The 17,422-nt window shown below is 49.8% G+C and overlaps 1 protein-coding gene across 8 annotated transcripts in view; it reads left to right on the plus strand.

Annotated features, from left to right (window-relative positions):
• The window catches only part of TANC2 (tetratricopeptide repeat, ankyrin repeat and coiled-coil containing 2), a 253,384-nt gene extending 240,469 nt beyond the window's left edge, over positions 1 to 12,915 (plus strand). For 5 of the 8 annotated variants that reach the window (XM_068918703.1, XM_068918709.1, XM_068918704.1 and 2 more), the window contains 7 exons: positions 763 to 938; positions 1,211 to 1,343; positions 1,916 to 1,945; positions 2,909 to 3,000; positions 4,688 to 4,834; positions 7,300 to 7,400; positions 9,533 to 12,915. In XM_068918703.1, the coding sequence (XP_068774804.1) occupies positions 763 to 938; positions 1,211 to 1,343; positions 1,916 to 1,945; positions 2,909 to 3,000; positions 4,688 to 4,834; positions 7,300 to 7,400; positions 9,533 to 11,489 (2,636 nt within the window). In that variant the 3' untranslated portion in view covers positions 11,490 to 12,915. The remainder of the gene's footprint in view (positions 1 to 762; positions 939 to 1,210; positions 1,344 to 1,915; positions 1,946 to 2,908; positions 3,001 to 4,687; positions 4,835 to 7,299; positions 7,401 to 9,532) is intronic. The other 3 variants (XM_068918706.1, XM_068918707.1, XM_068918708.1) reach the window with 3 other exon arrangements.
• The last annotated feature ends 4,507 nt before the right edge of the window (positions 12,916 to 17,422 follow it).

Below are 17,422 nucleotides of genomic sequence, written 5' to 3' on the forward strand. Positions count from 1 at the left end.
TAGCAACACAAGTTGTCTTCGCTCCACGGTGAAGAGTGTTCGCTTAATGCTGTTGTTAAAATCTCGTACGTGGGCCCATATGCCATATGAAGCAATGGTGACCCGTTGGTATGGCAGCACGGTTTCTTCATCCAAGAAAACGTCAAGTCCCTCTCTCCTTGGCTTGCAGTTGGCAGTGGTTTATCCCACAGCGCTGTATTTGTATTGGGTTAAGTTCAGGGAGAAAAATACTGCTGGAAATTATGTCAGTTTGGTTAAAGGGGAGGGAGAGGGAAGAAGGGAAATATGTGCTTTTTTAAATGAGTGGCGCTGAACAGACTTAGCTCCCCCTGGTACACTGTGACCTGCTGAAACAGCAAAATGGTGTTCATCTCTGACTGACAGAGGCTGGAATGGTTTTTGATTTAAAAAAAAAAAAGTAAAAAAAAAAAAAAAAGATTGATTTCTCAGATGAGGGATGTCAAATGCACCTTGCTGCTCAGATGACGTTTGCCAGAAAAGCCTACAGATCTAAGCGTGAAAAAGTTTGCAGCTTGGTATGAATAAACTCGTTTGCCACGGTTTCCATCAGTGCATTTGAAGTTGCCATGGAGGGTGGGATACGTAGCGGGAGACATGTTGATAAAGTGATTGATAATTATCTATAGAGCGAACTCTCTAAAAATAAGTTGCTGTGCGTCTTTAAGCTGTTGGTTTGTTGGGTTATACTGTTAGTGCTGTACGACAGGGAGCTCTGAAGTAGACCAACCCTTGTTCTTCCAGGTGCCTCCATTTCTCTGATGGACAAGGAAGGACTGACAGCCCTTAGCTGGGCCTGCCTGAAGGGGCACCTCTCCGTGGTGCGGTCCCTGGTGGAGAACGGAGCTGCCACAGACCACGCTGACAAAAACGGACGCACCCCCCTGGACCTAGCAGCTTTCTATGGCGATGCAGAGGTGGTAAGTGGCCTGTCACGCGCGCAGAACCGAAAGGGAAGTTGGCTTACAACTCTCAGAACAGCGTGACTCAGGTTGTAACCCTATGCAGCTAGCGCCCTAGACCTTCACACATGCAAGCGCTTTCACGGAGGGCAGCGCAAGAGAGACCAGCGTAACCTCAGGCCGTGTAGAGATGGTCTTAGCGCAACCAGGGGAGCAGAACAAGCTCCTGCTGCCTGTGCTTCGAAGCTCTCGCGCAGGAGCAGAGCTGACCCTTGTGCTTGTCGTCACAGGTTCAGTTTCTGGTGGACCACGGTGCCATGATCGAGCACGTCGACTACAGCGGGATGCGCCCCCTCGACAGGGCCGTGGGGTGCCGCAACACCTCCGTCGTCGTCACCCTGCTGAAGAAAGGAGCAAAGATAGGTAGGGAGCAGGGGAGGCTCCTCCGTCGGCTCTGGACTCAGGCAGGACTCCCGAGCAACAGGGCTGGCCTCCTAGAGAGCGCCGATGTGCCGCAGAGGTAGTAGCCTCAGCTCCAGCGGCTGCTTCGTACTCGGAAAGCAGCCGGCGAGTCATGACTGCCCTGTTCGATTGATTAAACTGGGATTTTTTTTATTTATTTATTTTTTGGCTGTCGTGTTACTTAGCAAAGTTAATCAATAAACCACTGTCTCTTTGGCAAGGTCTTTCCTCTGGTAATGCTTTTCCTATCTTTACTAGTCTGAGTCGACAAATGTACTATGGTCATGCATTGCTGTGAGCTGCTGCATTCACTTGCTCTGTGTATGCTTTCAGATTTTAGTGTTACCTGCACTGCGCCACACAGCTGCTCACGTTACGTTTTCCTGTGAAAGGGGATTTTGCTGGTGCATTGGCTTCTTCGCTGCCTGCCTCTCACAGCTGCTTTTTTTTTTTCCTTTCCTTTTTTTTTTTCACCTTCATCCATTTTTTTTCCCCTCTCTCCTACAACTTTTTGTTTTCTCCTTTCTTTGAAGGTTGTCAGACGTTACCGAGTCGCCCACGAGGTATATCTCATTGCTGTCAGCATCAGCCTCGATCTGATAGCTTTGTCAGCCTTGCTTTCTCCTGTTTGATTTAGCCTGCATGCGTCCCCGACACCTCTAATCTTTTAATTTACCTCACCTTCAAATAATTTTTTTAACGACTGTTGCAGAGAATAACTTGAACTCAAAAACTAACCTCGTTCCCCCAAAACTTACTGAATCGACTTATACGGTCCTGTTGACTTATTCTGCACCCAGACTAATGAGTTCTCCCCCAAATTGGTGCCACCCCTTCCTCCCAGCGGTAGCCTTGGGATGACCGCCGGCTCTGCGCGGACAGGTCCCCGTGCCCGTTGGGGCTGGACGCGGCCGTCGCGCCACGTTCCCCTGCGCAGAGCCGGTCGTGCGTCGCCACCCCGAACGGACGGCTTCAGCATGAGCAGTACTTAGCCACGACCTTTTCTTTTGTTGCGTTTTCCAGCTTACCGAATTTCCTACTCTAGTATTTCACGTCTTGTGAAGTTTGAAACCCAGACCCAGTTAAAAACAAAATGCCTATGGACGGCTGAGCCGTAGATTTCCTGTTGCATTTACGTAGATTTTAATTTAGAAATGCATTTTATGTAACTACTTTGATTTCCCTTAAACATGTTTTATTTCCCGACCACGCTGGTTTCCCCCACCCCAGCCAATTCTACAACCTGCAGTGCCCTCTTGTGGAAGTGACTCTGGTCATTTCCGAGACATGGTTATTAGTAATAGTAGCTATTAAAGACTGCAAGAAAAGACATTGCAATGCAAGCGGTGTTAATTTAAGTACAAGAGGAATTGTCATCTCCATAATTTGGAGCGCTCTGCTCTTTGACCATGCCAAGTTGTTCTCTCCAGCAGAAATTCCCACCCCAGGATATTTTTTCCACCCAGCTTCCTACCACCCTTGCATTGTATGAGTTTTTTACCCATCATGCATCCTGTACACTACAGGTCCAGCAACATGGGCGATGGCAACCTCCAAACCAGACATCATGATCATCCTGTTGAGCAAGCTGATGGAGGAGGGAGACATGTTTTACAAGGTGAGAGGGGTGTTTTCGGAGGAATAGAAAAGATGCAACTTTAGCATGACTTTGTCTGAGGTCTTGTTCTTCATTTGATACCTCACTGAGCAATAGTGCTACCTTAATCCATGGGAAGTAAAAGCTACTGCCCGTAAACTGCTTTGTTTTGGTTAGTTAGGCTGGGCAGTGGTGATGGCCAAAATTTGTAAAACAAACAAACAAACCTGAAACCGAGCCAAGTCTGTCTGTGTTCTGGATTTGAGCCAAGACTTCATTTCCTCTTTGAAAACACCAGAACCTAAGTGTTCTGCAGAGATTCTCAATGCTGACGTCGTTGCGTCAGATCTGGCAATGTGGTCATTGCGTAGCAGGCTCATTGGTGTAAAACTAGGCAACGGGATAGTCTTATCTCAGAAGAACTAGCAAAAGAAACTTTTGATAATGAAAACAGATCGTCAGGGCAGAGATGGCTTTATGTTAGGTCCTTAAGCCGCTGAGAGGACATTCCACTGCTACAGCTAGAGAGCCTTTCTTGCTCTCTGTTTATTTTAAGCTGATCTTTAAAACCTGGAGATTTGCACACACACAAAAAATGTGCAAGTACAACAATGATTCACTGTTAGCCTCCAAGGGTGAAGCAGAAAATATGCAGAGCTGGCATTGTAACTGGAGTGATCTGCCAGGGATACATGATGCAGCTGAGAAACCTGAGTCTAAAAGGTTTTAAAGCTTACTATTAGTAGCTGCAAAATTTATGTCTGGGTCGTCATGAATTGCATGTGTCCTAGATCCCGTTTTGCCCTCTTTCTTTCACCCTAGCTGCCACGGCTGCTCCCCTTCAGGGCGCAGATCATTCCATCCCAAAAATAGGTGCCCAAAATAGTGAGGGTGAGTCACCCTTTGAAGGTGACTATAGTATCCCAATAACTATAAAAGGAGCCCAGTCCACAGCCTGAGATGTAGACACCTAATTTTGAGACATCTAACGTCCGGGGAGATGAATCCTGATCCGTTTGTCCAACTTCAGAGCCACATCAATGCCATCACGTTTGTCCTAGCTAGTCCACAGAGGCTTCACTGAGCCCCGGGAGCTCCACCCAAAGTCCAACTCTTTGTATCCTTTACCCTCCCTAACGCTTGTTAATCTTTGGGTTAGAGCTGAAAGACATGAAATGCTTGTTCCCGGAGACCAGCTCCACAGCGCAGCCCGTGGGGCGAGCTCAGGTGTGTTGAACAGTCATGGCCACTATGCGGCTGTTGAAGACGCTAGCCCGGGAGCAGCTCCTGAGCTGCTGAAAGGATGCCGAGGGTGCACGTTCCTGTGGGAAGGGTGTAAGATGTTCTCCAGAAGTGGCAGGCTATGAAGTGGTTATGTTTGTGTGTCTTCTTGTAACCCAGCTCAAAAGACCATTTAGCCAGAGAACAGATGGCGTTATATCAAGTTAATGCAAAACAGTTTCTGCTGTGTTTCCTGCTGTAGCTTGCAAACTCTGTGAAGTGGGAGAACTCATCTCGTAGAAGGCATCTGCATTTCCAGAATTGTTCCCTTGATCAAATGTTCTGGCTTTCCTTTCTAGAAAAGAGCTAAATAGTGAAGTCATGTTACCTTAACCACCCAAAACATTCATGGGGCTGGTGAGTGAATTTTCTGCAGTGAAGTAAGTTCAACTAAGGGATTTATTTTGACATCTTCTCCTTCTATTAGAAAGGTAAAGTGAAGGAGGCTGCCCAGCGTTACCAGTACGCCCTGAAAAAATTCCCCAGGGAAGGGTTTGGAGAAGACCTGAAAACCTTCCGGGAGCTGAAGGTGTCGCTCCTTCTCAACCTCTCCCGATGTCGAAGGAAAATGAATGTAAGTCTCCCCCCTCTTCATGACCTTAAGAGCAAGCTGCCAGCTTCCTGCCTGTCCACAAAGATGTGTGTCTCCTGTAATTGTGCTTTGGCCTCTGAGATCTCTCCTCTCTGTAACCTGGTTGTCCTTCACAGAGCACTGACATTTTATAATCCAAAAGAAGTAAAGTAATGATTTAATATTCATTTCTGACTATTAAAAATTCATCGCTATGTTTATAGCTTTTTGAATTTTTTATTACTCCCTTTTGATGATGATGTGAATTGGGGGCGGAGGCATTTTTCAGATTTCTAGGGCAGTGGTGAGGGAGGAGCCAGGAGATGTGCTCCTTGAATACTAATTAATTTTGAAATGAAGGAGCATATGTTTAGGGGGCAGTACTTCCCCAGGGCAGTGACTCATGCAGAAACACCCCCACATCCTCCCTCTCCTCCCAGAACTGCCATATCGCTGTCACTCTCCCCTCTCCAATCTAGCAGCATCTAGCGACAAACTTTTGCAGCATTTTTGTTCTTCCAACAGACAAGTGCCACCTCCCCCTTTCTCTGCGTTCAGAGACTTTCACCTCTACTGCTTAAAGTCTCCGTGCATTTGAAACGTGAAATCTCCGCCAAGGCCGAGCGCCAGCGAAGATTGCACTGGAAGGGAAGGGATGTGGTGACACCTTCATTTCTTTAAGCTATGAAGGAGGCAGATGAAAAGCAGTGAAAGTAAAATCATAATGCTGGCGAGCAAGCAACAGAGGGCTTGGAAAAATGGGAACCTTCTCTTTAAACAAGCCAACTCTCTGCTAAGCCTGTGCTTTAAGGGCAACTTTTTCAGCTTACTATTAATGGGGAGTCCCAGATATTGTGACAGAAAATTTCAGGGAGTTGTAATTGCTCTACAGGTTCGGCACCTATAAATTAGACCGTAAAGCACCTACCTCCTGACTGCATTCCCAGCTCGGTCTGTTAGACAATTCCTCGGTATCTGCTACTGAAGATACAAACGAAAGTATATGCCTACAGCCAGACTTACAAATTTTCCCCTGTAGATTCAGAAGCGGAAACCTTGTTACTGAAAACTTTAGCGTATTCAGAAACAAGTCTTTACCGAACTGCGAAATGGCAGGTTATGGCATGTGTCTGAGAATAAGACTGAAATGACAGCAGAAAAGAGCAGGCTCTGTTCGGTGGCCTTTTGTGTTCTGGAGACTTAATCTGGCATCCATCCAGCTACACGTGGGAGTCCACAGCATTGCCAGATAAGCTCCCACCTGTTAGCGCTGCGGGAGCTGTAGTCAGTGCAGTCAGTGGAGTCTTGGGTGCTATTCATCTCTTCCTACAGCAGACTCCTTGGTTTGCTCAGCTGAATCACACCGTGAGCTTCCCTAGACAGGGCATCCAGAGAGCATGCTCCAGTGTGGACACCATAGCCAAGATGAAATCTCCCCTTGGGTTTCATTAAGATACGAATGGCCCTACTTGCTTATGTATGGCTGCTAAGTGCAGTTTGAGCGGCCATCGTGTGCTAATAAACTTCATTTCTAGCATGCTTATTAAGGTTTTGAACAGGTTAGGAGTACTCTTAGGTGCTCTCTCCCAGAACTGCTCAGGATTATAGCCCAAGTCAGCAATCCAGAGCAATGAGCGTTTGATTGCCAAAGAAAAGCCCCGCCGCTGGGAAGAGATCTCCCTTGCAAGCGCTCAGCTGAGCTTAGCGGTACGTGAAGCATTTGGGACAAGGGCAAGGGGAGGGTGGCCAGCAGAATTTGAACCATAGCTGATACGCTGATCTCATGGTGCTGCCACTCAGAATCCCCAAACCAGTCTCCATTCCATGCTGACACCTTCTCCCTGCCCCTCCCAAGCAAGTCTCCCAAATGAAGTGCAGGAAAGGATGAGGGAAGGGTGAGATGGGTGGCGCAGGTAAGACAGTTTTGCCAGTGGAGCCCTGTTTGTAGTTACCGAGGTATCAGTAGTCCCTTCTTTCATGTGCAGTTTTATTCAGTCCCTCTAAAGTGTTTCACAGACTGTTGTGGAGTGGGGAGCAGAGGGTGTGGGAAAGGTTTCCAACTGCTTTCAACTGTGGAAAAATCCTTCATGAGATCACATTCCAGCTGCTGCAAGACCAGATGTTTCCTCAAGGCTGTAGGATATTGGCCAGGGATTGCATGCAGTTGGTGGGGACACAATCGGTGAGAACGGAGCCAGTCTGAAATAAAAGGCGCACTGGCCTCCTGTAGATGCGGTACAGCATCTGGCATTACGAGAGGGCTTTGAGTCTCAGGACATGCCATTGCAGCTATCTGACTGTAAATGTTGTCGAATCCTTGTAAATAAACCGTTCCAGTACCATCAACTTTTCCAAGTTTACATGCAAAAAAAAAACTGTCCATATAAGTTTGTTTTCTTCCCAAATTGTATATATTTTTATATTTCTATCTATTCAATTACTTATCTACCCACCTATTGTAATGACAGGATTTTGGAATGGCGGAGGAATTTGCTACTAAAGCACTGGAGCTGAAACCGAAATCTTATGAAGCTTACTATGCAAGAGCAAGGGCCAAACGCAGCAGCAGGTGAGGAGAGAGAGAGAGAAAAGTGAGAGGGGCTGTTTTCTTCGAGCCTGGCCACACCGATGTAGGCATTCACCGTGCAAAACTGTGCAAGTGTCCCCATGTGAAGAGATGGCAAAGAAACACGCGTTAATGTGGTTGCAAAAAACTCAAACTCCAAAGTAACACCCTCCCTCATTTGGTAATTTCTGGAGCACAGCTGAATGCAAATGTTTTGAGAAGTTCATCCTAGTTGAACTTTGTCTGAACACCTTACTACACGGGAAATCTTTACGCCCAGATTGGGTATTCTCCAAAAAATACACTTTAGTTCAACCACAACTTGGACTTGAAGCAAAGTGTGATTCATGGAAGTCCTGTGGCCTGTGTTATGCAAGAGGGCAGACTCGTGTTCATCGCAGTGGTCTCTTCTGGCCTTTAAATCTATGAATCTTTCTGTCCTACAGCACTTCTTGCAAGGCAGAAACTGAGGACTAGTTGTGCAGTGACTGTGCAGGCAAACGCGAGCTATTTTGCTTTCGGCCAGAGCTTGTGCCCAGAGCACACAAACCAACTACTAGAAAGAAGCAGTGCGGGGGTCTCGGTGCATCTCAGATGGAGCCCGGAGGATTCCCTTGTTAACCTCCCGGAAGACTAAAAGATGCGAGATTAGATTCTTTTCAAAACCTATCAATGCCATTCCTAAATGAGCAGGAGGGCTTGCTTTTGAGTCATACGCTCAACGGCTGGGCACGCTGTCATTGCACGAATCTCAGTTTTAAATTGGAGCCAGTGTCTTGCATGGCAGTGCAGAGAATCACCATAGCCAGTGGTCTGTAAAGTCCACCTGGGGAAACATCGGGGTTCAGTAGACAACACCACAGTTTGACCTTCCATCCTAGAGATAATGAGTGTAGCTGGGCTCCTGGCCTAGCTGATGCTGCGCTGCCTGGTCCAGCCAGGTCTTGATGTGGGAGGTGAAGCCGTGACCTTCTGTTCTGGAGAGAAGTCCTGCTGACTGAACCACGTTTACTTTATACCTTTCCTTTATTGGTTTTGCTCTCCACTGTTTCCAAAATGCTTTTAAGGAAGCGTAAGAACTCGGTTGCTTTGCAGATGGGTGTTAGCCTCCCCCACATGCAAGCGTTCCTGTCTCCCCTAGTCTGTCCAGTAGAAACCGTCATCGCTTTGGGTTTTCTTACTTATTTCCCTATTTTGCACAGCAGCACCCCTAAGGTCAGCACGGTCTGGGCAAAAACACTTTTCCTTCTTCCTGGTTTTGATCGGGTCTTGCCAAAGCTGGAGTTGGGAGGGGCGGGAGAATTTCTTTCTCTATGGCAAGGCAGTGAACTGGGGTGTTTGCGCATTCCGTCCGGGGTGGGGATCATCCCCCAGCTCGCAATCATGCTAAAATAGATTATTTTGCTCAAAAGCGAACAGTGGCCCTGTAAATGACAACCCACTTCCCTGCATCCCCACCTCCCTTTTACTCCTCACAGGCCTTCCAGCTGCGGAGCCCCTGCCCTGGGGGCTTGCAGGCTTGCTAACGGGGCTTCATTCCTCGGTTGCTCCTTGGAAGAGGTTAGGTGAATCTGGTGCAGGACGGGGGAGGCAGCCTGGCCTCCAGTGCTGACCCACGGGAACCCCTGAGTTGTGGAGCCAGCCCTGACGCTGTGTGGTCTTGGCACCAGGCAGGAGCAGTTAAATTTTCACTGGTGTAAGCAGATGCAACGCCATCAAAGCTGCAGTTGTTTGCAGCGATGGTGAGCTTGGCTCTTAGCTGTCTGTGCTTTGGTTTCCCCTTCACGCAGGTTGGTGGGGGGGAAAAAAAAGCTCCTGGTGGTGCTGTGAGGAGTAATTTAATTAGCCGGTAGCACACACTGCAGAGGACGGGCATTTCTGCTAGTCTGGGCTGTGCCGTCCCGGGAGCGTGTTCCCCTCTTCCCCAGAGTGGCTGGCAGTATTTTCCTTCTGTTTGTATAAAATAAACCCGAGGGAGGCACGTGAGGCAGCGTTTGAGAGAGGCAGCCAGCTGTAGCAATCACAGACTTTTCCCTCAGTAAAACGGACAAGCCACTTAACGCTCACTAGCCTCCAAGAACGGCTCCATTCAAATCCAGAGTAATTTCAGTTCTCATTTCTGTCCCTTTGTCAAGCAGGCAGTTTTCAGCAGCCCTGGAGGACCTGAACGAGGCCATCAAGCTGTGTCCGAACAACCGTGAGATTCAGCGGCTGCTGATGCGCGTGGAAGAGGAGTGCAGGCAGGTGCAGCAGCAGCAGCAGCAGCAGCAGCAACCACTCCCCGTGGAGCCTGAACCTGAAGCCCAGCATGAAGAGCTCTATTCTGTGCAAGATATCTTTGAGGAGGAATACCTTGAGCAGGATGTAGAAAATGTTTCCATTGGCTTGCAGACAGAGTCGAGGCCAAACCAAGGGCTGCCCATCATCCAGAGCCCACCTCCATCCCCAGCTCACAGGGACTCGGCCTATATATCTGGCTCGCCTCTTGGCTCTCATCAGGTCTTTGACTTCAGGTCCAGTAGTTCAGTGGGTTCACCGACCAGGCAAGGATACCAGTCCACATCTCCTGCTCTGTCTCCGACGCACCAGAACTCCCATTATAGACCTAGTCCTCCGCACACTTCCCCTGCACACCAGGGCTCCTCTTACCGCTTCAGTCCACCTCCTGTTGGAAGTCAAGGGAAAGAGTATCAAAGTCCACCACCTTCCCCTCTTCGTAGAGGTCCTCAGTATCGCGCCAGCCCCCCTGCAGAAAGCATGAGCGTTTATAGGTCACAGTCTGGTTCCCCGGTTCGCTATCAGCAAGAACCCAGTGGTGTCAGCCAACTGCCTGGTAGACCAAAGTCTCCGTTATCCAAAATGACACAGCGGTCTTTCCAGATGCCCCAGCTTCCCGTTGCAGTGCCCCAGCAAGGGCTGAGACTGCAGCCAGCTAAGGCGCAGATTGTGAGAAGCAACCAGCCCAGCTCTGCAGTGCATTCGAGTACTGTAATTCCAACTGGTGCTTACAGCCAAGTTGCCCACTCGATGGCCAGCAAATACCAGTCAGCATCAGGGGAGATAGGGGTTAGTCAGAGTAGGCTGGTCTATCAAGGATCAATCGGTGGAATTGTAGGCGACAGCAGGCCAGTGCAACATGTTCAGGCAAGTCTCAGCGCAGGAGCAATTTGTCAGCATGGAGGACTGGCTAAAGAAGATCTTCCGCAGAGGCCTTCCTCAGCATACAGGGGTGGGATGAGATACAGTCAGACGCCTCAGATCGGTCGAAGTCAGTCAGCTTCCTATTATCCAGTCTGTCACTCGAAGCTTGATCTGGAACGTTCTTCCCTTCCCTCCGGCCAGCTCGGCTCTCCAGATGTGTCTCATCTCATAAGAAGGCCCATTACAGTCAATCCCAGTGAAATAAAGCCTCACCCGCCAACTCCAAGACCACTGCTTCATTCTCAAAGCGTTGGCCTCAGATTCTCTCCTTCCAGCAATAGCATTTCATCCACCTCCAACCTGACACCCAACTTTCGCCCTTCTGCTTCTATTCAGCAAATGGAGATTCCTCTGAAGCCAGCTTATGACAGATCGTGTGATGAACTTTCTCCAGTCTCTCCAACTCAGGGGGGTTACCCCAGTGAGCCAGCCCGTTCCAGGACCACGCCGTTCATGGGAATCATAGATAAAACCGCTCGGACTCAGCAGTACCCCCATCTCCACCAACAGAACCGGACCTGGGCTGTGTCATCAGTGGATACTGTTATTAGTCCTACGTCTCCTGGCAACCTCCCCCAGCCGGAATCGTTTAGCCCGCCTTCTTCAATCAGCAACATTGCCTTTTATAACAAAACCAACAATGCACAGAACGGCCATTTGCTAGAGGAAGACTATTACAGCCCCCATGGGATGCTAGCCAATGGGTCGCGAGGAGACCTCTTGGAGAGAGTCACCCAAGCCTCCTCGTATCCAGATGTTAAGGTGGCTAGGACACTGCCTGTTGCACAGGCCTACCAGGACAACCTGTACAGGCAGCTCTCCAGGGACTCTAGACAAGGGCAGACATCCCCAATCAAACCAAAGAGACCATTTGTGGAGTCTAATGTGTGAAAGACGCTTGTTGGAGTAAGACCCTTATGTTTTCAGCACACACTTCCAAGCTTGATTTCCATACATATTCTTCTTCTTATTTTTATTTCTCTTTGGTAGCTACATGACCAAGTTTCTCCGGTACTTTCTGTGTGGTGGTCAGCCAGCCATGCACGTGCTCCAGCCCTTTTGTTACCCAGCTGACTGTGAAGCCAACATCAGACAAGCCAGTATCATTTGCCCAGTTCAAATCAAGTTCCCTCACAGTTTTCAGCTGTCAACCAGGATATTTTAGTACATGGTGTGGGGTAGGCCAGAAATATCCCCTATGCGGTGGGAGGTAACCAGCTCTTTTCAAGAGACAATCACGCTCGCTTTAAATTAGTTTCTTTTGTCTCGATGGGCTCTTACACAATTCCGATGAAAATTCCTAGGGGGAACAGAGCAGGGATCGCAGGAGCCTTTTCAGAGGTTGGATCTGCAGGTTCCCCGTGCCGCTCGCTTTGCCCAGTAAGAGCTAATTACCTGCCCCAGAGAGCAGGGCAAGATTTGCTTTCAATACAAAGTAGCTATGCACAATAACCCTCCTACTTGATCTGGTTGATAGAATTTTAATCTGAATTGTAAGCGTTCATTAGTTAACGGTGTAATCTGCCAGAAGGGGTGGGGATCCCAAGATGCTTTGCTACTTTGCAAGCTACGTTCCAAGTGCCCCAGCACTGATTTACTCTGGGGCGTTTTAGGAGTACTCGGAGAGATTAACGTTGGCCCTTCTTATGCATAGTAAGCAGCCAAGGGATTTGGCTAGAAACCTCTCATGGGTTCTGTGAACTGGGATTGCAACGGCCTCTTCTTCACACCGTTAGGAGATGACTGCACTCACACACAACACCGCACTTTCACCAGGACAGTTTAATGTTGGGATTTTCGGGGGGTTTTTTTTTGTTGTTTTCATTTTTTTGCTCGCAAGGAAAAAAAATTCCAAATAGGAAATTGTATCCAAGGAGGAAAACTGCAATCTTTGTTGTTGTTGTTGTTGGGTGTTTTTTTTTTTTTTTTGGATGGGAATGCGTAATGTGACACGAGGCAGGACGGGTCCGAGGAGACACGTTAGCGAAGTCCTCCTGCAAATGCAGCCCTGCAGCATCGCTCCCCTTCTGCTCGCGCCCGCTCCCGGACCCCGTGCCGTAGCGAGGGCTGCGCTCCTCTAGGGGAAGTGGCCGTTTTCTTAGAGCTGCCAGATCTGTTCCTGAAATTTTGGAAAGCGATTGCTGCGTTCCTTACCTGTAAATGTTAGAGACGACGTTTTGCTCTTTAAGGACCTGTAGTTAAAAGAGAGATATTTATAATTTATTTATGCAATCTGTTTCAGGACGTTTTTGGGGTGGGGAGGGTTGTCCTTTTTTTTTTTTTTTTTTTTTTCCTCTTTTTAATCAAATGCAAATCACATCAAGACAGCGTGAAAAGCAGGGGACGCTTCTAAAAAGCCTTTTGACGCAATTTTTCCATTATTCTCTGGGATTTTGTGGGGGTGGCGGGGACTTTCTTTACAGATTCTCCGCTTAGTATTGGGTGGCGTTCTGTAATCTGCCTTTTTCCGTTGCTGAGGGCAAACGGTCGGACGAACGGGGGGAGAGCGTTAATCCTGTAGCTTGTTTTAAAGCAAAATAGTGCCTGTTGCCCAATGCTGAATCTCATTCATATCCACCCTTAAGAACACAAGGGTTTTTAGTCCTGAGCAGGAGGAGTGGTATTTTTTGGTGTTTCCAAAGGGCTATGTGAATCTAGTCGGAGATCGAAAGACTTACTGAACCAAATCGAAGGGCCCAGCCTCAGCTAGTGTAAATGAGCATCTCCCCCGTGTGACTTCAGTGCAGCTACATCGATTTACACCAGCTAAGGATTTGGCCTGAAACTCTATAAGCAAACCCTAGCTTTGATTGAGCTGGTTGTTTTGGTTGGTTTTTTTTTTTTTTTTTTTTTTTGGCGTGTGGCTCGGCGCATCTCGTCGCGATTTTGCTGCCTAATTTGCTCCGACCAAACCGGGACGTGCGTAACCTCGGGACGACTGAGGCTTGTGTCTCATAGACACGCGTTGGTAGTGTTCTTGGGTGGGGAGGGGGGGTGGTTTTGCCTCTACGGGCTTTGGAGACTCTTGTGCTGTTTTAGCTCTTTATTATATTTGTCCAAGCCGGTATTTGTATTGGGGTCGACGTTTTTCTTTCTCGAGGTGCATCTCGGCTCTGACCCTTTGCTTTATTACAGGGACCTGTAAAGCCGGTTGTAAACTGGGAGCCTCCGCGGCTGCGAGGAACCAGGCAGGCGCATGCGCTATTTCTCTCCTTGGAAGGGATGCGATGGGGGGTTTTTTTTTTTGGTTCCTCTCTTATTTTTAAGTAGCGTGTTCTGCTTCGTAAGGAATAACTTGATGTCTTTCCCGCCGTGTAGGGTGCACCTAGCTAGCCGGTGCGTATCCGTGGGTCCCGAGTAGCAGCGATGGTTTCGTTCAAAGCCTCCCGTCCCCGAGCTTTCCCGAACGAGCGAGTGGCTTTCTGCCTTTCGTTGCTTCTTGGAAAGGCAAAAGTAACCAAATTCAGCCCCGGTCCTGTTTTATACGGTTAAGCGAGACGGGCTACGGCCACGAGGCGTAGACGCAGGTAGGACGAGCCGTGTCGAGGAGAGCGCCGCTGTAAGAACTGCCCGTGCTTTGCTTTGCTGTTCGCTGCCCCGCCGTTGCGGTGCTGCCCTGCAGCAGTGTCCCCTAGCAGCACTTCCGCGTACGACTTTGGGTTTGCAAAGACGTTCGGGGGGGGGACACTTTAATGCAAACACCGAGATGAAAGCAACGCTTAACTACTGCGGCGTGCAGGTTTTTTTCACGCTACCATGTGTCACGTTTTCACAGGGTTCTTGCACTAATGGTTTACCATCTGTTCTCTCTGTAAATGGGTGCACTTTACTGTTTGGATTTGTTACTATGATAAATACTGGATATTTAAGCGTGAGTAGTGTCTTCATTAGAAAATAGCAAAACAGCTCTTGTCTCTTAGTGTATTTTTCAAAAAAAGGAAAAGAAAAAAGAGAAACGAAGCAATGAATCATAACATTTATAGCACAAGAACTGACTCTTGTATATAAGCATCAACAGATCGAGTAATTTTTAAATACAGAATTATTTGCAGTGATTTTTTTTTTTTTTAAAGCGCTTCCCCAGCAATTTTCTTAGGGACAGCCGAGGCCCGATGGTTACGGTGGTCACCGGCTCGGTAAGGAGCACCCCTCTCCCTCGCAAAGCCGCTCCCCGGACAGTCCTGGGCGTCCTCCAAGTCACGGTTCGCGTTCGGCACAGACGGGTTGGGGGGGGGCGAAAAAAAGAAAAATCAGAGGTGGCTTTGTATTCGCTGCCGTGTGTAGCCCTACGGCAAAGCGCGCTGTGCCGCACGTGCCTTGATAGAGCGCAGGGCTCCGGTTTCGCTGCACGTCCCTTGGCTCTGTCGTCGTAGGTGTCCGCCTGTCCGCTCGGGGAGGTGCTGCAGGAGCGCCCGCAAGCGGCGGGCAGCGCTCTCGGCCGCTGCCCTGGGGCTGTCCGTCCGCGCCGCGCATTCAGCCTCTCGGGAGAAGGAAGATTTGGGACGTGGCCGTCGGTGCCGCCGTCGCTGCGGCGGTTCGGCTCGCGAAGCCCCGTTTGGCTCCCTAGTAGGAGGAAACCAGCTTCTCGATAACCTTGGAAACCACCCCCACCACCGAATTTGGTCCCTGGGACCGATTCGGCAGGCGATGCTGTGCACAACGGCCTGTATTTAAGCAAACCACCCAGCAGATGTCTCTCGTACTCTGCCCGCGGTCGCTCGGAGGTGGTGGCCGGGCCACCGTAAAGCTGAACCCTCTCCACCAGCTTTGGCCATCGGTGTCTGCTGCATCCTCGTGGTGGATCCACCGGTTCTTTATTTCTTTCCCAAGCTGGACGGACCCCCCCCCCTTCCCCGGTCCGCAGAGAGAGGTCACGGCTTTGCGCGCGGCCCCGTAGCCGTCCCTACCCAGGCAGGTTAGGAATGGCATTGACGGGCTTTGAAAATCGTCTTGAGTGGCCGTTTGAAGTGCTTAGGAGAGGAAGGGTTGTAGGAGGACGAACCCCTCGGGATGGGTCTCCCGCCATCCCGGGCGTCTGCTGCCCAGCGCGCGCTACCTGCAGGGGGTTCGTTTGGACATTGAACTCTTTTGGTTGGGTTTTTTTTTCCTTTTTTTTTTTTTTCCTGTAATAGCCGTAAAAAAAAAAAAGCCACCGCTTGGCTAGCGTCACCGTTTGTCGCGCGCCGTATCAACAGCGGCCTAAGCCGTTTGTGGATTAGGTCCCGAACCAGGGTGGCGCTACCAAATTTGCCGTGACTCAGTCCCCTGGCGCAAAGAGTATTGCATATTCAGGGTATGCCCGGGAGAAGCGGAGCTCAAACCGAAGTGCCAGCTACGCCTTATCTAGAGAAAACAAGCACGCCAGCGTGCCTGCTCACGCGCCGCCTTCGTGGCCGAGGTGGGTCCCCGGGTGGGGGGTCCATCGCAAGCTTTTTGGGGGGGGGGGGGTCTCATACTTTGCTTTGCTTTTGGGGGGGGGGGGTTTGGAGCAACTCGTCTGCCCGGATTCACGCTTAAACAAGGGCTTTTAGGGTAAGAGCCGCGGTACCCGCTGCGATCCGTCACGCTCGGAGCGAAGGCCGGTGGGGCGCGTTCGGACACAAGCACAACGGCGGAAGTCGGTCGGCTTTTCCCCCCCCCTCCCCGCCGCCAGCGCTGTTTGGAGAAGCGCTGGGTTTGCGTTCAGTCAAACTGGGGTTTGGGTTTTTTTTTTCTTCCCCCCCCTCTAATACAAACCACTAAGGGCTCAATTCTTTAGCACGACTCGTCGGTGTCCAGCCTCCCGACCGCAGCTGGATCTCGCTGGGACTGCCGACGGGGCTCCCCCGAGGGCAAACGGCCCTCGGCGAAAGCGGCCGGACGCCGAGCGGATCCGCCGCATCCTCTCGTCCCGCGGCCGCGGCGCTCCTCGGGCGTCGTTTGCGCGTCCTGGCCCTGAGAGCGGAGGGCTGCTTTGCAAGGACTGTCGCCGCGGGCCGGGGTGGGCGGGGGGCAGCGGGGCTCGGGGCGCTCCCCCCCACCCCGGGAGCGGCCGGTCGCGCCGCTGGGAGAGCCTCAGGCGCAGGGAACGCGCTCGCTTTGCCTTCAGTCTCTGCCTCGGTGTGCACTGATACCGCCGGGCACCGTCGGCGAGCTAAGAGCAGCACTGCGCGCGTTAAGTCCGTTTTGTTAATACACCGCTGACTTAGGAGCCTGCTGTGGACTGTGCCGGTCCTGCCGGTGTCGTTGCCGTCCAGCCTTTTCTTTCCCGTAGTGTCACACCACGCCGTTTTTGTCTCTTGTTCCGTCTCCGCGAGGATCCGAGTTAGTACAAACATGTACAGCGTATTCACTGTGTGATTTGTACTATTACCTGGTTGCCGTCCTTCAAGACACTTGCTGGGAAGATCTTTAAGACACTTAATTTTCCTTTAGCTTTTCTATAATTCCGATGTAAAGGACTTTCTCTGTACAGTATATTATTCAATGCATGTTCTGTTCTCTCTACTGATATATCGAACACCACACAGTTGTGACGTTGTGCAGTGGGGAGAGCAACCCCTGCATCCAGCGGAGGCCTTAGCCTCTCATGTATAAGGAAAGAAGACGAAATATTTTTTCCTTTGCTGTATTTGCTTGAGCAGAGTTTTCTTGTCTGTACATGTGAGCTGTGAGATAGATGTGAAAAGTTCAAAAAGAATGCATTTCCCCCCCCACCCCGACTGTATACAGATTGTAATCTGTACAATGAAAACTGTATGTATGAAAAAAAAAATGTACTTATTTATAAATGGTTAACACTTGGAAACAAGAGTCTGGAGTGGTGTTTTCCCCCGCTGCAGCCT

The sequence above is a fragment of the Struthio camelus genome, chromosome 25 (genome assembly GCF_040807025.1).
Source record: "Struthio camelus isolate bStrCam1 chromosome 25, bStrCam1.hap1, whole genome shotgun sequence".
Classification (NCBI taxonomy): Eukaryota; Metazoa; Chordata; class Aves; order Struthioniformes; family Struthionidae; genus Struthio; species Struthio camelus.